We start from the raw sequence: 23,978 nt of genomic DNA on the forward strand, positions 1-23,978 counted from the left end.
TGTACTAAGATTAAGAGACATCCAAACTGGAGCCCTCTTTTGAACCTTAGAATTACCGTAATAATGGTAGTGCGCCTTCAACGGAACAAATATACAAAAGAGATAAAACATACATACATATTCTTAAATACACAAAAACATAATCAATGAAATCAATGATCAAAGAGAACGTCAAAGTTAATATTGTCTTACACAGAATTTTGGACTTTTCATCAATACATTGTATCAAGCAAAATACCAATTTGCAATTGTTTTGATAGCCTGATCATAGTAGGTTCCCACTACAACTGGCATATGAGGCAAAAACGCTTCAACGAGAACATTGAGGCGGTTCTAAAAAAGAGACAAAACTAAACACAAACATGCATTAAAAAATAAAGCAGTTTAAACATTCACTACAACATTGAAATAAAGTGAGATATCAATAGCATCACCTGTAGTAGGGACATTAATGATATGAAGTAAACAATGTTTGATTTAAATCATTATATAAACAATAATACATAGCTATGTTTCGAAGGAATCGTTATTAACAAAATATAGAAAACATTTTATAAATTACATGTAAAACAAAAATATTACACTGCAGAACATTGTAGTTAGACTCGTTATTTCGAATCATTTTTCCTTGTGCCGTCGAAAACAAAATAGGAGTGTTTAAAATACATATAAATGTATTATAACAAAAATTTAAGTCTTAGATGCATGATTATATTTATTAGTTGGTAGTGGTTTTGAAATAGCTGTCAATAACTGTATGTAATCTCAGATCAGTAATCAGTGTCTTTTTGTTGTCGGGACATACAAGCACTTATCCACGTCCACTTTTTTGTTGGACTTATTTCTATTTGTATCCACCTCATGAGTTAAGACTTTTTCAACTGATTTTAAAAGTTCTTATGTTGTACTGTTATACTTATGTCCCATCTTTGAGCGAGGATGAGGATCCCGCTAACATGTGTAACCCCGCCATATTATCTATGTATGTGCCTGTCCCAAGTCAGGAGCTTTGTAATTTAGTGGTTGTCCTTTGTTGATGTGTAACATATTTGTTTTTCGTTTTCTTTTGTTTGTAAATTAGGCCGTTAAGTTTTCTCGTTTGAATTGCTTTTACATTTGTTATTTCGAGGTCATTTATAGCTTACTGTGTGGTAAGGGCTTTGGTAATTGTTAAAGGCCGAACGATGACTTCTACTTGTTAATGTCTGTGTCATTTGGTCTCTAGTTGAGAGTTGTGTAATTGGCAATCATACCAAATCTTCCTTTTATGTTAAATATTTTACAAATTATGCTTTAGTCTTTATAGATACATTGATGTTGAGAATCCCAAATTTTACTGATTTCTTTTATATTGGTAATAACCAGGTATTTATTAAAATACTCTTGCAAACTCGATGTAAAGATGTATCCGAAATAAACTAATCATAGATACCAGGACTAAATTGTGTATGTACGCCAGACGCGCGTTTCGTCTACAAAAGATTCATCAGTGACGCTCGAATCCAAAAAAAGTTAAAAAGGCCAAAAAAATTACGATGTTGAAGAGCATTGAGGACCAAAGTTCCTAAAAATTTTGCCAAATCTAGCTTTTCTGATCAGAATTTTACACTTATTTGGGCAACTATGAAAATATAAATCTGTGGTATAATAAAAAGTGAGACAACTAACTATCTTAGGATATAGATTGAACAACACGTCATGTTGTTATAGAGGTAGTTCTCATATTATGTCATGAAAAGGATCAGTGTGTGGCATAAATCTTGTTTAATTTGATGGCTGTTTATGACACGTAACAAGAGAATACTATGAAAATGAATCGATATATCATGGAATAACAGTTAAAGTACACCTTACGTGTACAATAAAGCAAAAGTGTCATTATGTGTGCAGAATTGTCGAGTTCAACACAATCATCAGGACCTACAAACAATGTATTGTAGTCAAACGAAACAAATATTGTGATTAAGAGATGAATTAGAAGTTGTTTTCTTCACTTTAGTGTTTCTGTGGTTTCTTTTATTTCACTCATAGGTGATGTGTTTCTCTCGGTTTTAGTTTGTAACCCAGATTTAATTTCTCTCAAACAATTCATGACTTTTGAACAGCGGTATACTACTGTTGCCTTTATTCTTGTATATTAATCCACAAAAAAACTGCGACATCATTATATTGTGCATTAAATCTGAATATACAAATACTTAAAATCCTGCAATTATATATATATCTGGCCTGAGGTGACAATTATCTGATATCATCAAGACTTTAAAAAAACAAAAATGTAAAGATCTTCTACTAACAACTTAGATGTGTAAATATGCACACATTCTTGGAATGCATATATGTTTGGCATGACTATAAGGTCAGCTGAGAACCACCTACGGGTGCGCGATCTACTCGCTGCATTGAAGATCCACGAAGGCCTTCTGCTCTATGGTCGGGTTTTTGTCTCTTTGACATATTGAATATTCATCATTTCGATTCTCAACTTTAAAACACTGACCATACGTTGAAAATACATTTTATCAAGTATGCCTGTTTAAGGTGGTATGGGAGTCTAAAATAAAAATGATAGATTTTGTTCACACTTTGCCAAAATGTAGTATCTATTGATATATGTTCAAAATTATAATAAAATTGATAGGTCACGGTGCATTTTCTCAAGCTACAAGTTGTGACAAAAGGACATTTTTTTGTATGGATTATACAGGAAAAAAACATCATTTTGTGATTAGAAACTAAGCAAAATGATAGAATTGTGAAATAAATTAGGAAAAATAGCTTTCAGACAATACTAAGAGAATATCAAAAGAAAAAATAGGGACATCGTACATTTTTTCCAGCTTAAATACAAAATTGGAAAATTGCATGTAGATTCCTTCAGAAAATGCACTGTTTAAGAGTTACCTCCTCTTAAAATGCAAATTTAAAAACATTTAAAATCAACCAAAAAAAATGTACACTCACAACAATATTGATAGTTATAAGTTATATTCTTATGACTTGGTTCTTTTAAATGAAAATTAATATTAAATATCTGCATTCCTGCATCAAATTTATGGACCTTAGATTATCTGTTTTTTACAATCCAAGATGGCGAAAGACACCCATACCATTTAAAGAGGATTGATTTTTTTAGGTTGTTATGGAGAGGTCGTGCAATGGCGATGGCGTAAAAGGGAAAACGAAGATTTTGCATGTAAACATAAATGCACCGATTTCAAACAATTCTTATTCTGACAGAACATGTAAACATCATGCAAATTATTCCGATTCTTTACATGCTTTACATCCAATTGATTTTTCAACGATAAACATTTATTAATTTAGATAAAAGAATTATTGATGATATTGCAGACAAAAACGATTAGTAAAATTTTGTGACAAATAAGTCTGGACAAAATATATTCATCATTTTTACTATTTATTATTGCATCACAATGGTATCAAATTCCAATATCTTTCCAAGCGTTTTATACATATATTTTTTGTCTCTTACTAAAACTGACAATATTACAAATCTACTAGCATTCCTGTATGTGATATTTTCAAGGAAATTTTCTTTAAATCTGTCATTCCATATCATTGACGTGCAAACGCTTTATTGTATAATTATAAACATTTAAATATTTGATTGAGGACGACATCAAAGTAAATTTGCAATATTTCTCATTTTGTCATTTGCACATTTTTACCTAACAAAGTTTGTGAACACATAATATCAAATACAGAAATTAACGAGAACATGAGGAATAGTAAACAAACAAACTATCAAAAGTTTTCCATGTCCATCTCAAATATTGTTAAGCATGTTAAGGTTGAAACATTTAATGTTGACTTATTTATATATACATGAAATAATAAAATATTTTAAATAACTTATCTTCAATGCAGTTTTATTAATGCGTGGTATCAAATTGTTTTTAGAAGATATCCATTTAGTAATTTTAGATAAAGGAATTATTGATGATAAAGCAGACAAAAACAATGAGTAAAATGTGACAACAAGTAAGTGTGAACAAATCAAATTCGTCATTTTTATTATTTATTAATGCATCACAATGATATAAAATTCCAATAGCATTCCAAAGCCTGCATAATTTTTGTCTGTTACTAAAACAAAGATAAATCTGATAGCTTGAGTGTCTGTCTATAGTGATACTTTCATTTCAAATATGTCATTATATAACATCCATGCGCAAACGCTTTATTGTTAAATTATAAACATTTAGATTAGACCGTTGGTTTTCCCGTTTGAATGGTTTTACACTAGTAATTTTGGGGCCCTTTATAGCTTGTTGTTCGGTGTGAGCTAAGGCTCCGTGTTGAAGGCCGTACTTTAACCTATAATGGTTTACTTTTTAAATTGTTATTTGTATGGAGAGTTGTCTCATTGGCACTCACACCACATCTTCCCATATTTTTTTAAATATTTTACTTAATCAATGTAAATTTAAATTTGCCATATTTCCCGTTTTGTTATCTGCACAGTTTTACCCGACAAACATGCAGGAGCACATAATAACAAATACAGAAATTAAAGTGAACAAACAAACTATCAAAGGTTCAATTTGACACATTTCAAATGTCCATTTTCAATTTTTTGTGAAATATTTATAGTGTTCACATTTTCTTCTTTCAATTTCAGTCCAACAATTCAAAACAAGAACATGATAACAAAACGAACATGTGCAAAATCTATACAAAAAGCTTTACATATAAAAAAAGTTATTAAAGGTACCAGGATTATAATTTAATACGCCGTAAGCGCGTTTCGTCTACATAAGACTCATCAGTGACGCTCAGATCAAAATAGTGATAAAGCCAAACAAGTACAAATTTGAATAGCATTGAGGATCCAAAATTCACAAAAGTTGTGCCAAATACGGCGAAGGTGATCTATTTCTGGGATAAGAAACCTGATTAACACAAATCACAAACAAATGTTGACTACATGGATAATACTGGAATACAACAAAAATTAAAATAGCTAAAACACATTTACCGCATTACAAGGTTAATTCCAATAGCTAAAACACATTTACCGCATTACAAGGTTAATTCCAATAGCTAAAACACATGTACCGCATTACAAGGTTAATTCAAAACGGAATGTACTTAATTGAGTGACTAAAACAAAAGTCCAGATGAATCAAACGAATGGGAAATAACTGTCACATTCCTGACTTGGTATAGAAATGTTCTTATATAGAAAATGTAAAATGATTATACTATGTATCTATACTGAATTTCTAGCTTGAATATTATGCTCAACATTAATATTGCATTTGATTTATTTCCCTTTATCTGTATAAACATTTTTTCGTAATATGTCGTATACATGATATTGGAAATGCATACAGTGCTATATACAATGATATATCAGTTCATAGTTTACAGATATCATGTCATTTATGAAATAATTGATGCAACCTATACTTTATTGTCGTTTTCACATGGATAGGTATGAAATGCGTGATTATTTTTGCTCGAGTGATAGCTAGGGCTAAAAATACACTAAAATTATGACTACCCATGTTGAAACTAAAATAAAGTATAGTTTGCATCAATCATTTCGATTCTGACTAGGACAATTGAGTTACTTTCTATGTCCGATGTGTATAAACGTAGAGCTCTTGTAAAGGGTCTTCTATGAACCTCCCTTTTTAGCTTGTAAACTAGCAGACAGCATGCAATTTTTTTTGAGAGGAAGGGGGTTTTAACAGCCAAAATGAACAGTTGCTGTATCTAGTTCAAATATACAAACACATTGTTGTCATTGTATATGTATAAGTAACAACATGTGAATCATTATCGGTCCCCGAGGGTATCATCAGCTCAGTAGTCAGTACTAATTTGCTGACATGATTTAACAAACTTTACTAAAATTGTCCGTTTATAAATTTTGAAATTATTAAGAAACAAAGGTTTCAACTCCCTCAGGCAAAGTTGACTTTAGATGGATTTGGCTATTTATTTTAGGTATTTTTGACATATGGCTCTTCAACATTTTCGGTACTTATACATCTTCGGATTTCAAATGTTTAGCTTTGAGCGTTCCTGATGAAGGTGAATCCTGAAAAGCGCTTCGTAGACAAGAAATTATTAACGTGTTGTTTTCAATTTTTAAGAGTTTGAAAAAGTGTTAAGTTAATGAAATATATTAATGCCAACTTGACAATAGTCATATTTCTGCATTAGTCAATATACGCATGTGCAAACATTATTCATTGGATTACGAGCTTGAGTTTGTTCACAAAGCGGAAGAAGCTTTCATTACCAATGTTTTGAATATATTTATAAAACTAGACAGTTACTTCATTACCAATGTTTTAAATATTTTTATAAAACTGTAATTAAATTTTCAGCATCAAATTATACATTAGCGATATTTTATGCCTACTAGTAACATTCCCCCTTTTGAAAGTATCATTATCTTATTTTACAAATTATAAAGCTTGGATTAAATGTTAAAAAAAGCCAATTAAAGTACGAAGTTCAAGAGCATGCAGGACCTATAATTCCTCAGAGTTTTGTCAAGCGAACCTTACTACGTAATCTGTTTAAAACGTTAAAACCAACACATTATCTAATTGAAGAGTAAGTAATGTCTATTTCGTACTACTTCAATTAAACGTTATTGCGTATTATCTAAAATATATCTCAATTTATCTATAGCAAATGTATAGTGCTGTCAAATTCACATACTTGGCAAACCAGTCATGTATTAAAATGTAGAAGTTTACAATACAAAATTTAAAGTTGGTGTGTCCTATAGATTACCTTATTTGTATAGGGCACAACTTCATGGAATTGAGGGTCCTCAATGCTCTTCAACTTTATACTTGTTTGATTTTTAAACTTTTTTTATCTAAGCATCACTGATGAGTCTTATATAGACGAAACGCGCGTCTTGCGTATCAAATTATAAGCCTGATACCTTTGATAACTACTATAGCGATGACCATTTAATTTCTTTTTAAAGTAAACAGACTATATCTCACAAAACATTCTTAAGCACACCGCATGTTTGCTCTTGTCCCAAGTCAAGAACATATGTCCTTTGTTAGTCTTGTATGTTCAATTTTTCGTTTTAGTTCATTTATATATTTGAGAGTTAACTATAACATCCACTTTAACTTAACTAGTACACATTTTTGTTGTAAAGGTCGGGGCTTGTTAAAGCTTGCCTTTAGTTTTCTCGCTGTGTTTAAGACCCATTTGCTGCCTGCAGCTATTTTTGGTCTTTGGTGGTTAGTTGTCTCTATGACTACCAATTTCCATTCTAAATTAATAAAAGACAACAACAAAAAATACAGGTTCATATCTTTATGCTAAAGATTTTAAACAGGAATTTAACAAACTTAACTACATTATAAATATATAAAAATCGATATAAATTATAATGAGAGGTATGCTTTTTCAGTGCCCATTTCTTAAAGTAAAAAAAAAGTTCCTTGTAAAACCTTGACATTATCTTCCAAGTAAAAGACATCCTGGTAGATTTCCAAAAAGAGCAAGCGAATTCCGCTACAAGGTAGCACTTGCACCAGTAAAGTGGAAAGGGATTAATATAAGTTGCAATAACTTGTTTTCAAATTCATTACACATTAATACATGTAGTATGTTTAAACTGTAATGTTTTATACTACATTTCAATGAAGTATTTAAACATTAAACTTAACTCAAAGATACATGTAGATGAATTCATCGGGAAGTACACCAAACCTGACGAAATTAAACGCTCGAACTAATGAACAAAAGTTTCATATTCCTGCGTTTGAATAGGCATTTACCTTAGGAAATAGTAGATTAGACCTGTTTAATCCTAGTTTTATTTCCATCTTAACCTCATACGTGTATGAAAGATATTTATTATCATGTTATATTGAAAACATTGATGAACATCTTGTGCAATCAATTATAAATGTTTTACATGACAATAATTTGGACCCATTAATCAAAGTTTTAGACATATCTGACCTAAACATCCACATACATGAACAAGTACATTTCTCACTAATGAAATATTTCTTCATGGCAAATTATTTGTCAAAATTTAATTATGACGTTAACTTTTTGTTGATTTCGAATGAAAACGCCATGTATAAAGTACACAACTATCTGCAAATTATTAAAAAGAAAGGATAAAGATCATTGAAGAAACAGATTCCACCACGGTAAATTGTGTATTACGATATTTCTCTACTCACCACAGTTAAATTTAAATATTTATAAAAAAAAAAACTTGGCAATCCTCGCGCTTTAGATATGAAAATTCCCGAGTGGAAGAATATCGTGAAACACTCGTTGCAGTAAAAAAAACTATATATTATTCACAATTTAATGTGATTACCTAACACAAGCAGCAAAATAAATGCAATGTTAATGATTCCCATGCAGTGTCTACAAAATAATAAACTTACGACTAAATTTTCAAGTTCATCATGCTCATAAGACGCTAATCTTGAACAAATAATTACATAAATCATAAATGAATACAATAATATAAATATAAAAAACTATTTATGTTGCGTTCTCAAGCTTATTATTAAAATCATGGATACAGCCATTTCTTACGAGACCAATGGTAAAAATAAATTTAAATAAATATCTACAATGCAATCAAAGAATGCCAAGGGTATGTATTGATACATTTATACTTTGACTATTTCCTTACATGAGTTTAGCTGGGGTTGATTTGATAATATAACAATGTTTAGTCAATGTCAAAATAATAATCTGCAGATGGTCACTTAAAAAATTCAGAAAGACAAAATCATAACTGGTAATTCTTAACAAAAAAAAAACAGTTTTCGTATTTTTTAAACCAATTTTGCTGAAAGTTATTTAATGAACAGCATACAATGAAGACGAGAAAAAAAATTAAGCCAATGATAAACGTATCTACTGTGTCTAGATACCAGTTAAACAAACTTTTTAATATAAATTTAAACATAATAAAACTATAACTATTAAAACTATAACTATTATTATAAGTTGTTAAATTGACATTGAAATTGCATACTAGCAAATCAGTGTGTTATTATATAAAATGAAGACATGAAACATATAAAACCAATAATTATGAATCTAGATACCAAGAACAAAATCTCTTTTGAAATAAATTAAATAAAAATACAATTACAACATCAGCTACTACATTTTTACTATTGACATGGATATTGCATCGAAAGTCATTACATTGTGAATTAAGAACATTATAGCTTAAAGATTGTTAATTAATTATAAATGCGTGTTAACATTTAAATCATGTTAAGCCGAAATCCAAGTTAGTGATTGGTGAATTAGATAATCATTAGAACGGATAAACTGCATCTTATCTTTTATTATCGGACTGTAAATACAAGTTTGTATACTCGATAACAAAGGTGTGTGAATATCAGTATAAGACTGTAAACTTATGTCCCTATACATCATTTGCTTTGAAACATTCGGGGTTTGGCATTCCTGATGAAGAGAAATCCATAAAAAGCGCTACAGATGCATGAAACTTATAACATGTTTTTTTTTTTTTAAATGCTACTGATATTATTATTAAAAGTCTTTAACGACTGCTTACATATGACACCCCTTATACATGTTATATATGATAGAAGAAACTGTTTTTTCATTGACCTCCTCTGGAGTCATTCTTCGATCAATCATTGCTTGGACATCTGATAACTTGAACTCCTCTAAATAATCATGGGCGGTTTTTCCTTCTTTGTCTTTCACTGAAAAGTCGGCACCATTTGACAAAAATATCGAAATTATTGAAATCAAATTGTGAAGATGGCGGACATCAGAACGTTGTGGATTGTTTATACTTAGTTTGTTATACTGCATAATGACCCTGTGTAGTGACGTGCATCCGGAAGCGTCGACCTCGTTCAGAAGTACGCCTTTGGCTACCAAAAGACGAACAACATGTGGACGCATCGATATGCACCAACTGTCGTCGTTTGTATTTCCTGAGCATGCATTGTGTAAAACGCTATTACAGTCAGTATCTTTTGTATTTATATTGACATTGGAGTCATTAAGAAAGACATATAATATCTTCAAAACATCTGGTGTCATTTTTGACACTAAGAGGTGCAGAGCCTTCTTATTGTACAAACATTCTTTGTTGTAGTTTACAAATTCTTCGAACAAGTCCCATTGTGAAACAGTCGTATAGATAAACAAATAATGAAAAACTGTTTCACCCTTATCGTTTTCTATGTTTATCTTAGCTCCGTTTCTAAGTAATTCAGTTACGACCTGTTTCGGAGTATTCATTCTTAGGGCAAGATGAAGAGGTGTCTCACCTTGATCATTCTTTCCATTTATGTCAATTCCTTTATTAACGTATTCTGAAATGGATGCAATCGACGGAATCGCAGAATACAATTGACTATATGACCTTACAAGATAATGAAATGAGTTCCCCATGGTGTATTTCATATTGGAATATACTTGATCTGGTATTAATTTCAAAATAGAAGCTCGAAGTTTACTGGATTTGGCAGCATCTTTGTAGTGAGTTGCGTCAGCGATTTTAGCACCGTGGTTCATCATTTCACATAAGCATCTATGTACATATTTCTCATTTCCATTCGATAAAATGCACTGGCTTATAACAGATTGTTCTGCATTGTTTTTCATGTTTGGATTTGCTCCTTGGTTAAGAAGGAATTTAACGCATTCAAACATATCAAGTCTTATGCCAAGACTTCCCCTAGCAGCAGTCATTAGTATTGTATTACCTTCCTCGTCTTGTAAATTGATATCGTCCTTAGAATCTTTGAAAAGAAATGAAAGGACGCAATGCAACAGGTATTCATTTTGTAACACCTGTGAACATCGTTTAAACACGCTATGCTTGGATGAGAAATCCTTGCTTTCACTCCCATTCTCAAATAGTTCTCGACAGTTTGCTATATTTCTATTAGAATCTATAATTGCAAGGTTTGTCCACGAAAAGACACAGTTTCGGTTGTTTTTGCAACTCTCAACCATCTGATGTACTACAGTTTCCGATAAGTTCATTTTATTCAATATATAGTCAAGTAAAATAGGATTGCAGTTGGAAGGGAAGAAACCTTCAGGCAAAGAAAGACTGTCAATGCATGCACCAGCCTCAATTAGTTGTGATATTATCTCTTTTGATGTGTCGATGAAATCAACACCGAAATCCTGAATGGATAAAACGAAATGCATAGGTTGCCACTTTTGAATACAAAATCCATTCACGTTAGTGCCATCTGACAGTATATGAACTGCTTCATGTGTTCTGCATCTGCATTTAAGATGATAATGTAAGGCAGTTTCCTGACATTTGTTGGAGTTATTTCGATTAGCCCCGTTATCTAAAAGTAAATTCAGAACTTCCTCGGACTCCTGTCTTTTTAGCTTATTAAAAGCTCGACAAGCACCTGCAAAATGTAACGCAGTATTTCCATGACAATCTTGCATATTTAAGAAGTCTTTTGTAGTAAATGCGTTTGTCTTCTTTTGATTTTCATCATTGTATTTCACTATTTCTGCTATTATGCTCGGTATGTTGCGGATTCTTTCAAATGGAGATAAAAGATAATGGAGAATAGTATGTCCTTTCTCATCTCTTTCTGAAACATCAATGCCATATTTGAGGAGGACAGAGAGCGTGCCATTATTCAATTTCCCTTGCAAAACAGCCCACATGAGAACGTTATATTTACTTTTACAATGATCATAATTTATTTCACAATCTGATAATTGTAGTTCAAGGTTATCGGATTGAGTTTCGGAATCGCAAGCATTAGAACAGTCACCAGAACTGCTTAATGTAGCCATTTCATATTGGACATCGTGCGAGCATGATACGTCTACGGATGATGTTGTTTCTTTTCGTGTTGAATGTGTAACCCAGTTTTGCAGATAAAGTACTTTTGTTGTGTCGGAATTATCATCGTCCATGCCCCTAGAATATATTATTTCACCCACCCCCGAGTCATACGTTTCACTTACGGAATTTCTTGTTGAATATTCTTTGGCTTTATGAGTTACTACTGCGCCATGAGATAAAAGCAAATCTAACATTTCTACAGTTGCAGCATAGAAAATTGGCGTCCTTCCATGGACATCTGGAGAATTTAGCAAATGCCTCTTGTTTTCTTCTGTCATTTTTAGAAATATAAGTGAGACGAGTGCGGTGTTAGTAAAATAGTGTAGAATATTTCTTCCCTTTTTGTCGGTGTGATGCAAATTAGGATTGAAGTCCAAAAAACTTTCCAGGATATCACTGGAGCGAGCGCAAAAAATAGGTGTCTGTCCAAATTTATCAATATAATGGACAGTACATCCTCGTTCTATATAAAAAGAAACTAGTTCTTTGCTTCGAACATGATGCAAGATGCTCCTGTCATTTTCATCTTTAAACTTAATATTTGTATCAATATTGTGGTCTATAAGGTACGTTGCCATCTTCCTACTGCTACACACAATAAGTAAATTTTCTTTGGCATTGTACTGAATGTTTGATTTCCTCATAATAAGATTAAGTGTTTCGACATTATCCTGCTCTACGCAGTAATATAAAGCTGAATGTAAATCATTGTCGAATGCATTGATGTCAATGTCATATTTTAGTAATAATTCGATCAGTTGAACATGTCTTTTCTTTACAGCCATTATCAAAGGCCGGTAAGAGACTTCATTCCTTTTAAATTGAACACCAGACTTCAAAATTAACTCCACATTTGCAAGATTGATATCTTTGGAACCGAATATGGATGACTGCAATGGGGTTATTCCATTTTGATCCTGCAGATTGCAATGATCACAGTTATATGTCTGTTCTCGCTTTGACAAATGTAACGATGTATTTACGTCTGCGTGTAATTCGATTAATTTTGAAATTACAGTCTTTTGGAATCTGCGCTGACTTGCACATTGCAGTGCTGCCGATGCTTGAGTCCGAACGAAAAATGTGTCTTCCAAATCTTTATACATATCTTCCATAAGTAAACGTAGCAATAAATTCTCTTCCCCTACGGCTGCACTCCAATACAAAAGAGATCCATTCCATAATGCTCGATTCTTCTGACTTCTTTCTGTTATTTGGAGTATGACTCTTATTTGATGTTTGTCTTTTTCTTTTACTTCAGTAAAAAAACAACACGTAAAACATGGGGACGTAAATGCGCTATGTCTGCAAACCTGTTCAATGCATCCACGTTCGAGCTCGTCAACCAACCGTTTAGCTAGATATGTATGACAGCTTCTTGGTACCACAATACCTTCTTCGTCTTTCGAATGATTGCTTCCATCAACAAATACGTTTTGAAAAATAAACTCAACCGGCAAATACATCAGTGCCTCCTCTGGCATCATTTCTCCAAAGGAAGCACACACGGCATTGGATATGCATTTATATCTGAAAATAACCAATTCATTCTGCTGCTGCAAGAAAGACTGTGATTTTTCCAAGACTTTTATCAGCATCGCTTTTATTTGTTTTGGACAATCTGCATTACTAGTGTCTAGTAGAACTTTCAAAATATCCTTGTGTGTTGCCTTGATAGTTTCCAGTAAATTGCATTTGATCAGTCTATCATCATTCATTGCCAACAAAACCATTAGCGTATATAATGCTCTATCTTCCCGAAAAATTTGTTTAATCTCTGTATTTAAAAACTGTGTAGGATTTTTAAAGAATTGAAGCCCCCGTTTGTAAGCCATAGCATTTGTGAAAAACATGTCGATGCAATTTGGAAAACTTGGTGTGTCGCATTTACAAATAGCATTTACAGAATTGTCATCAAATTTTAAACCATTACATTTCTGTTCATGTGTTCGAAACATTTCAACCTTTTCCGCAAATGTGAATCCAACGGAATTTAAGTCTACGGTTAGAAAGTCATAAAAAAACGGTCTATTTTCGAATAGCCTTTTAAGTTCACTGAAAATATCTGGACGAGTTGTAATGACCACATACAGTACGTATTCTGAAGTTTTAAAATGGTCAATATGTTCCTGAATTGTAGCAATCAAAGTATAGGAGTCAGCACTAGGCTTCCTGCAGCATGACTTTTTCTGAAAAGCGTTCTCCATCAACACAATATGATTTTTGTAGTAGGATATTTGATCCCAATCGGCTGTACGGTTGATTTCCCTGTATTCTAATCCATCCTTTATTTTCTCTCGTACAAGTTGTCTTGCAATAAAAGATTTCCCCTCTCCACTTGAACCAATGATAATAACAAGGTTATTTGTTTCTAAAATATCCAAAGATTTTTCATAACTTTTGGTTTTGATGAAGATCTTGTCGTCATCTTTTGTTCTTGCTATAAGTTTATCTTCTAAACCTATGAAAATACAACACAATAATAAAAACAATACTATTAAATATTTAGAGCAGTAGTCTATTTGATCTTTAGGAAAAAATATCTAGAGTAAACATTTTTCAAATGTATTTACACGTTGAAGATTCAAGCAACATGTTCAAGCTCTTCAGAAACAAATTATAAGTTAAACAATTGTTCTTTTGATTTTTCTCAAAATATGCACGATTTCCTTTTTCACACAGAAATTTTAGCTTATGTATAAACCTATGAATTCCCCTTTGTATGTGTTTTTTAGCTGTAACTGATCACCAAAATTAAGAATACGCATCACGGTAACACACAAAAATCCAAGTGAAACACATGCATCACCCACCATGTAGATTCACCATCAGTCAGTATAATAACATTCAGAATAGGACTTAATTGATAAAATTACCGATCAGACACCAAACCTAGCATCTAAAGATATAATCCTGTGAATGCATGTCAAACAAATTTATCTTTTAAGTCGTAAATACATGTACGTTTGTGAATATTTTATCAAGGATTTTAAACCGATCAAATTGCATAAAAAATAAAGATGCAAGCTATTTCTGTTTTTAAATATTAATTTTCAAGACTCGTATACATAGTTAGTACTAGTCAAACAATCACAGAATATTGAAAGAAATTAAACAGACAAAAATGCAGTTCCGAGTCATTGTTTTTTTTCCAATATTAGTTGTTGAAAAGATGGCGAGATCAAAAACAATGGAAAAAACCAGGATTTCATACAAATCAAAAATGGCCTTTTATAAGAAAGTGAGAAAAAAAAATAAGTACATGTACTAGGTATTAAGCCGGATAATGGATAAAAAAACATTTGATTTCGAATATTTGACAAAAGTCAAAACCAAGTGCAGCAAGCATCCTTTAATACATCTGTATTACTTTGAATGTTTGGATAGACTCTACTAAAAGGTTAGTTGCTTAACTAAAATTATCATCATAAAATTTAATCCCGCTCAAGGGTAATTTACAAATAGAATCATATTTCTGCAAAATTAAAAAGTTATTAAAATTACATTTTGCTTTAGCTTCTCTCTCATATGTATTTATCTGTAGATATTCAACATCACCAATTTTCACTGAAATAAAAAGAAAATAGATTAAGTTTGCCAGATTTTGATAAACAATTCCAACATGTGTAACTATAAAAATATAAACAAACGTGTTTTCTGTTGTTTAAACGTGTGTAAAAATTTCAAAGTTAATTTCAGGATGAAGTGAGAATGTAGTAGTGCTATTGTGTATGTGCGTTTTTGCATACATAACAGTAACAACTCATTTAAAAATTAATAATTTAAATAAGCATAACCGGTTCTTAACTTCAAAATGAAAAAAAGGTCGGTGTGACAATCTGTTTATGTGTTCAAGTAATAATTATGTAAAAATGTTAACAAAACTGAAATCATGCAATAATTGTAAGTTAAGAGACAAAACCAAAACAAAAAACACAAGACTTTTCAGTGAAGGACGAAAAGTTTGGTAAAATAAAATGAGCATACAACTTTTTATTACAAAGCAGGTTTTAATTAATGGTCGCCATTAAAACGCATTTGATTATAATGAACGTACGATAACAGACTTTAACAAACAAAAAAAAGATATTTTCAGGAGTTTTCTACATATTTTTCAACTGTGGCCCTTTTAAGTTCAGTCTACATAAAAAAACAGATCAAATTATTCATTTTGATTTGATTAAAAAGGGTGCGCTTGAAGTAATGCTCCAATAAAGTTGTCTCGAGCTTGTTATCACAGTTGTCGGAACTTGTCCAGTATCTGTTGAATCAAAACTTCTCAAACAAATTCTTAAATTTTATTTGAACTGAGTAAATGCTTACTTGAATGTAAAATAAATATTGTGTCCGTTTTTTAATTAATTAAGGTAAGGTGAGGTGAAGGATGGGATAATGAAAATTAAAAACAAATCTTATTAGGCTATTTCATAGCTAACAAACGGTATAAAAAATAAGCTCGTTTGCAACACTATATAACTGTTCATCTTAGCGTCGTATAAACTAAATATATATTCCAGACAAAAAAAAACTTACCTTCCGCCATTGTTATCAAAATTAAATTGCAGAGTGCGATGAATCAATTCATCTTCTTGTGATCAGTGTTTAACTAAATAAAAAATGAACTCTTTATTCAGTCTGTGTTGTTTAGAATATCTTTAATAATTCTATTTATAATATGTATTATTTCATTCTGTTGTATGTGTATTTGGCATGTCTTACATTGCATGTGTTTCTTCAAATAACCTGTTTCGCATATACGTTTGGAATAACATGTTATTGTTAAGAATTAATCCACGGTAACATTTTGTTGATTTCGGTATAACGATATCAACTCATAAGCTTTCGGTATATTGACAGATTGATCCCTTTGGATAAACCAAAAATATGATGTTAATGTTCTTGTAGTGTTTTTATCATTGGACGCGTCTGGTGTATCACACTATAATATTGATACCTTAGAAAACTGTTAGTTCTTTGAATTGCAGTATGTGTTAATTGTATTCTGTTTACTTTTAAATATTATTATTGTATATACTTGTTAGTAGCAAATTCAGATCAAGATGTTAACCAAGATTTTTAAAGTCATCAGCAAAGTGCAATGTTTTGATTTAATGTAAATGGAATCGCATGACATTCAAAACAAAACAGCAGTAGTTTCGACCCTGGCGTTACTAATCATAAAAAAATTATCATGATGATAGTTTTGTAAGCCAGACGTGTGTTTGGTCCACCAAAGACACAAACGTGGCACTCGAATTAGAAAAAAAAAGCAAATCTTTATTCAACATGACGAAATGTTGCGCCAATTACGGCTTAGTTAGTCTTTTTTTCCCTTTAAATCGAAACAACATGATAGTCTTTAATATATTATATAGCAATGAGTTTAGTACGATAACACTAGTACCTTATGTCAGGAAGAGAGTGCTACCTAATGAACTTACAATGTATGGTACTCTTGGAACAAATGTTCACCAGCAATGAGATTCTTCCTATGGTTGCTATCTAATGTATAATAAAAATTTACATTCGTATATATTAAAATGAGATTATTATTCATACAAAATAAAATAGTCACTGTCTGTTCTCCTTCATGTTCCTCTCTGAACAACGTAAAATGATACCCTTTTCATAGACAAAGTTTGACATATATAATTATACCTTTAAATGATTTTATTACTACATACTTCTGCGAAAGGGAAATCCCCCTTTAGTTCCGATTTCTTTTTAGAAATGAATTCACTGTATCGTTTAAATTAACTCTGTTGCAATGTTAATCTTTAACCACCATTGGATATCATTTTATGATTGTAAAGGTATAAGTAAATCCATATTAAACTCTTATCTGATACTAGACATACTACACTATTGCCATGCAATTATTTATTTAAAACGAATTTATCCTTTTATAGGCCGGATTTATAAACACTAGCATTAAAAAACATCTTTCAGAGTTTTGTGTCCTTTAAAAGTATACTTTTGATAGTATTAGAATCATTAGTGCAATAACATGTACAACGTGCAGAGATAAAGTTTGAATTGATCATTGACATAACAAATTAATGTTGATATTTCATTTAATTTAGCAGATGACATATCTAGTACTCTAAAACATGTAAAATTAAATATAATAAACATTCGACAATAGACACGTAAATAAATTCATCATAGCTATAAGCATGATAAGGATTAAAATACAGTTCGTCAGTAGCGCGTGTCGCATTGAGGTGCCCCAATTCCTAAAAGTTTGGCAAAATATGGGTGAGGAAATTTTAGGGTGCATGTACATGTCATTTTCATCTTACAACAAAACAAATCTTAACACATCAAAATATAAAAAGCTTCGGATCGAAATATTTAAAAAAACAAATATCAGATATATCAAGGAATATTTTGATTCTTCCGAAATTTATCTTCCTATTTTGATTTGTTTTGTACTTGTCAATTTCTCAATATATCAGTCCTTCATTAACAGGTTAAATGTTTGACACCCTTAATGCTCACATAATGAACATATAATTGGATAAACTCATACAAATATACCGTTCAATCAAACATATATAACACTATTCTGTATTTATTTATCAAAAAACATGTATGTTTAAAATATAACGTAGGAGCAACAAGTTTTATTACGGATCTAACCAAATGAATATCTACCTTCCATTATTTAAAAAAAAGCTGAAGCATCGAGTTAAAAATGGACAAAAACAAGGCATTATTCGGTCAAGTCTTGGTTCTCAGACATGTCAGAGGAAGTATTCTTATCATATGTTTTTTGTTATAAAATTATTATACAGTATATATTTTAAATACAGTTATTATACCAAGACGCAGCACACTACTTATAATGTTATATCGATATGTGTGTTTCTATGAGTACATTTTCATTATATTTTAATATTTTTGTATTATAAAAATTGAAAAGGAAAGTACGTTAAATACGTCATACTCACACGACACAAAAATCTGTTCACCTCATATAAGTATTGCACCTCCTCTCTATTTTACAACCAAACAATAACAACAATTTAAAGACCAGACCAATTTCGAATTCAAAAAGTTTTAATTAAGGGCGAATAGGTCTCAATTTAAATGCATAAAGGTTTTTGATCATTTATCAAAATGTAGTTTTCATGCTTTTTTCAAAAATATAATAAAAAAAATGGGTCACCTTGCTTGTTTTCACGCTACGGATTGAGCAAAATTGATTTTGTATAGATAACATGGATAATGCATGAAAGACCAAAATTTGGTGGACAAAAAGAAAACTACATCATAGAATTTTAAGTTAAAAATAAGAGAAGATAGCTCTAGAAATAGGCTTTCAGATAAGAAAAAGAAATTATGAGGTCACAGGACTCGTTTTCTTGCTACATGATAAAAAAGGTTAATTCACAACATATCCTATTGTGAAAGAGAACATCCCTTTTAGTTTTCAATTTCAATATTTAATTTTGAAATATAATATCTAGAAAAAAAAATGCACTGATACCTTAATCCATTTAAAATCTTAATTTTTTAGATAAAATCAAAATTACAAAAGTAATTAACCGGATAAAAGAACAAAATGAGCCTCCCTTGTGGAGAGTAGGACTCCGTATGTCCTAGTTTCAAGGCTTAACCAGTAGTAAAACAATTTAACAGTAACATTTAAGTCATACACTTAAAAGTCTTCATAGAAGCTCTAAACACACGAGTTTATTCCAAAGTATTCCTAGGTTCATACCAAACAAAAATCTTCCGATTTATCACAATAATAGTTTATTGCAGTGTCTTACTCGATTTTGTGAGGTAGACAAAATTGACCTTTAAACGATCGTATCAAATTTTGATGTCCAAAAATTGAGAGGTCGGACTTACATTGACTTTATTTACTGACTAATTTTGTTTGGAGTCAATTGTAATATAGATTGATAATACGACTGAAAACCTTTCTTTTTTTTTAAGATAAAAAAGACGTTATCTGCTTTTATAAAATCCACAAGATGGAAGAAGACTCCCTAGCTACCTTAAAGAATTAGTATTATTATTAAGGATACATTTTTATGATCAAAACTCTTATAAAATGTATAACCTTTGTTAACTAGATAGATATGCGTGAACTTGTCCGTTTTTATATACCTATATGGAGTTATTTTCTTTCAGAACCATAGTTCTTTCTTTCTCAGAATCAACCCGGACGATATCATGTTTCAATGAAACATGCTCCAAGGCATACAATAATTACCTGAGTGAGGTCATTATTTTCCTTTTATAAAAATGCAATCTACAATTTACTATAAAATTGTACACAAGTATGTGTCTGAGGTTATGAATAAAATTTTGAAATCTTGACAGTTATTTTATTGCCGATTTGGAAATTTATTTTTGAAAGTTCAATCGATGATAGGTGTAAGAGAAATCGTCATTGTCCGTATTTTAATTTTAAAAAACAAATAGCGTGAAGTTTTGTTAATTTATCGCTTCAATACAGAAACATTATCATATATGTGAGATGAATTTTAATGTAAACTTTCATAAAATAAAGCCAGATTTAACATATTCGTGTGTAAGATTTTAAAAATCTTATTGAGTCACACTGAATATGTTGATTGACTTTTGGTTGATTGCTTAATGTCCAGTTGCAAATATGTCATACATGTTCAGGACGATACACACTGAATAGAAAATCATATTGTGACCAACATGTATTTATATTCGTTTTCCTGTCAGTTCTTATTTATTTTTAAATCTATGTATACCTTTTACCTTATCAAATGATAAACTATTGTATAACATTCACGTAACTTACAAAAGGGTCGCGTGGGGAGGGTATATAATTATATCCTGATTATCTATTAAAAAATATATTGCTATTTAAAGGACAATCTTTCTGAATATTTCATTCTATTCGATTAAAATTGTTGATTAAATATCCACTTTTCCGCGATAGAAATGTCATAACAAATTGAAAAAAAACTGACCCCTCCCCCCTTTTTACATAAACTATGTTGGTACAATAAATTACTAACAATGTGTCATGCGCCGTTATCGGATTGTAACAATTAATTTGTGTCTTTTTTCATGCAGTTACAGTAATATTTTTATTGTGTATGGATAATAATTTTTAAAAGGTTTACATCTAGATTAATTAGTGAGTTTTATGAAACATTTTAAATGAGACGTAGGTCGTATTAAAACCTGAACGCATTAGAAAGGAATATCCCATTTAAATGTGGTCGGTAAAATAGAATACTAAATTTTGCAAATCTTTATTAGAAATAATATTTCTTTGACTGTATATAAGTCAGATAATGCATAATCTAAGATAGTTCTTGTCGTAGAACACCACTCCGGGTGTCAGGATTGCTCAAAGAAAGACCATCCTGTTGTCGGTCTTTCATTTGATCAATCCTGACACCCCTCGGCTGCGTATGAACTGGATATAATGTAGTGCCATCGAAATAAAAAAAAAATACTTTAGTATAGTTTTCATACTGAATATAATAATATCTGTTTTATTTGGGTTAAACTTCACTAGCCATCATTTTGACCACGCATTCAAATAAACAAGATATTTGCTGATTAAATTTCTTAAAATGGATTCATTAGGAGCAGTATGGCCTATTGAAGTGTCATCTGCAAAAAGCCTCCCAAATCCAGAAAACCATCAGCTATATCTTGAATATATATCAAAAACAATAACGGTCCTGATACTGAAGACTGAGTCACAACGGCGTTTAATTTTCCAAATTTTGAAAGTGAATCTGTTAAGACAACTTTCTGAGATCGGCTATATAGATAGCTTTTTAACCAAAACAGCAAGTCTCCTTTCATACCATATTTTTCAAGTTGGTATAGTAAAGGCTTAATTCAAACCGTATCAAAACCTTTACCTATATCAGCAAATGTAGTGCTAGTTACTAGCTTATCATTTAGCACCAATAAAATTTTGTAGTAAAGTTCAATTAATTGATGCGTAATGGAATATCCTAAAAAAATCCAGATTGATACTTATACAACAGTTTATTTTTAAGTAAATGGTTAAAAATATTTTTGAAAACAATTTTTTCTAATAATTTACTCACACACGACAATAAGAAGACAGGCCTGTAGTTAGAATGTAGTGATTTGTCACCATATTGAATAATGGAATAACATATGCAATTTTCCATTGATCGGGAAATACTCTATCACAAAGTAATTAATTAAAAGTAAACATAATGGTTTTGAAATTTCATTTCTAACAGCAAGTAATATTCTGTTGCTAACAAGATCTGGTCCCACCGCTTTAACATGCTAGTGGAACAGTAATTAAACTTCTTGTCCACTATCTAGTACCATCTAATAAACTACGAACAATCACTTAATAACTTAAATCAGTTTATCAAAACATTTTATTTCGCTTAACGATCTTTGTTTTGTCAGTTTAGATAAATATTGTAAAATCGGATAAAATGAGCCAAACCAAACCTATACAGATGTTTTTCGAACAAATAAAGACCTTCAAACATACCAGCTTTGTGATTCATTTTGTTTTCTTTTGGAAAACGACCACTACAACTTTTGAAAGGTATCATCACCTCAAAAAAATACAATACCGATGATATTTTAAAACAATTTATTGTTTTTGCCATTTACTTTTCGGTTTGATGTTTATTAATAGGACTAATAAAATTGTCCTTTTAACATACTAAACCCAGTTTTCTTCATGTTCCGGTGGTATACGTGTTTAATCTTTCTGAAGATCCTGTGCAATGAATTATTTAAACATAATGGTTTAGTAAAATGAAAATAAATATGCTTTAGGCATCCCCCTAGACAACTTTACCATGCAAAAGAAAGTACGACTTTTAATAATTATGCATAGAAAAATCTTCATATCCCCTTTAATAAGTTTTAGGTAAAGTATAGCAGAAATAGAAAGTGCAATTCTTTTTGTTTATGTTTTATTGTAGGGTGTTTGTTTTTATGTAATGAACTGATACAATAGTTATCAAAAGGTACCAGGATTATTATTTAATAAGCCAGACGCGCATTTCGTCTACATAAGACTCATCAGTGACGCTCAAATCAAAATAGTTATAAAGCCAAACAAGTACAAAGTTGAAGAGCAATTGTGACCCAAAATTTCAAAAAGTTGTGCCAATTACGGCTTAGGTAACATATTCCTGGGATACAATCCTTAGTAATTTGAAAAAAAAATACTTTAGTCAACATGAAATTTATTAAAATGACCATATAAATGCTATTCATGTCAACACCGAAGTGCTGACTAATGGACTGGTAAAACTCTTGGGGACAAAACGTCTACCAGCAGTGGCTTCGACCCAGTGGTAGATATTATTTGATTGTTACAATGTTTGCACCTTTTAACTACGTTGACTGAGTTTTATATTTAGTTTGATACTATATAAAACATAATCATGCAACGATTTAGTAAAAAATGAATTAAAATAGATTATTTTCCAGCGTATCAGTGTGTCAGTATTTTTAACTTAAGTTGTGTTTTCTACGTCGTAAGTTACCATTTTGAATATGAACAAACATTAAGTAAATAATGTAGATGTATGATGTATGCTTTACCTTTCAAAATGAATGGTACAACTATAAAACTAATAAAGCATACTACTTACATATATTTCTTCAACATAACATCATGAACATCGAGAGGATATATATATTATAAGTTAAAGGTATACAAGTATACAAATATGAACACAATAAAATTTTACTGACCTGCTTCACGATAGTGTGACGTACATAGATCAATGAAATGTCCCACAAAAAAACCTATTCTAATAATAATCCACTTCCTTATTTGAGAGATAATTCATGTTACCGTAAAGGTTTTTTTTTTTGTAATTATTTTATTTTTGATGATGAAACACGTGAAATTACATACTACAGTATTCGATACACATTATAAAAAATAAAGTAATACTTGATAGAGCAATTACATTTAACGCGTTCTATTTGAAAAAGAGAAAATCTATTTTATTCTCTTTTTAGTGTGGTTTCAAATTCGGTAAACAAAAAGATTGTCAACGTTTATTGTAAAAAAACATCTTTATTTGAAGAAGCGAGGCGATTCAGTTGCTAAAAATTAGTGAAAATTTATCCAGAATTA

The 23,978-nt window shown here is 30.8% G+C and overlaps 1 protein-coding gene across 2 annotated transcripts; it reads right to left on the reverse strand.

The window, feature by feature from the left end:
* Positions 1 to 9,138: 9,138 nt before the first annotated feature.
* LOC139527810 (serine/threonine-protein phosphatase 6 regulatory ankyrin repeat subunit B-like) lies at positions 9,139 to 23,625 on the reverse strand. Of its 2 annotated transcripts, none has more exons than XM_071323492.1 (4): positions 23,485 to 23,625; positions 16,403 to 16,475; positions 15,374 to 15,436; positions 9,139 to 14,330 (listed from the first exon to the last, which is right to left on the reverse strand). In XM_071323492.1, the coding sequence occupies exons 2-4, from the start codon at positions 16,410 to 16,412 to the stop codon at positions 9,577 to 9,579; spliced, it is 4,827 nt and encodes a 1,608-aa protein (XP_071179593.1). In that variant the 5' UTR covers positions 16,413 to 16,475; positions 23,485 to 23,625; the 3' UTR covers positions 9,139 to 9,576. The 2 variants fall into 2 exon arrangements, with proteins under 2 accessions (XP_071179593.1, XP_071179594.1); XM_071323493.1 differs by having other exon boundaries at positions 23,588 to 23,621.
* Between the last annotated feature and the right edge of the window lie 353 nt (positions 23,626 to 23,978).

This window comes from Mytilus edulis, chromosome 6 (genome assembly GCF_963676685.1).
Source record: "Mytilus edulis chromosome 6, xbMytEdul2.2, whole genome shotgun sequence".
NCBI classification, from domain to species: Eukaryota; Metazoa; Mollusca; class Bivalvia; order Mytilida; family Mytilidae; genus Mytilus; species Mytilus edulis.

Coding starts and splice junctions, on each gene's coding strand:
- LOC139527810 (XM_071323492.1), bottom strand. Junction 14,331..15,373: donor GAGAGAAGCTAAAGCAAAAT/GTAATTTTAATA, acceptor GTATTTTCATAG/GTTTAGAAGATAAACTTATA.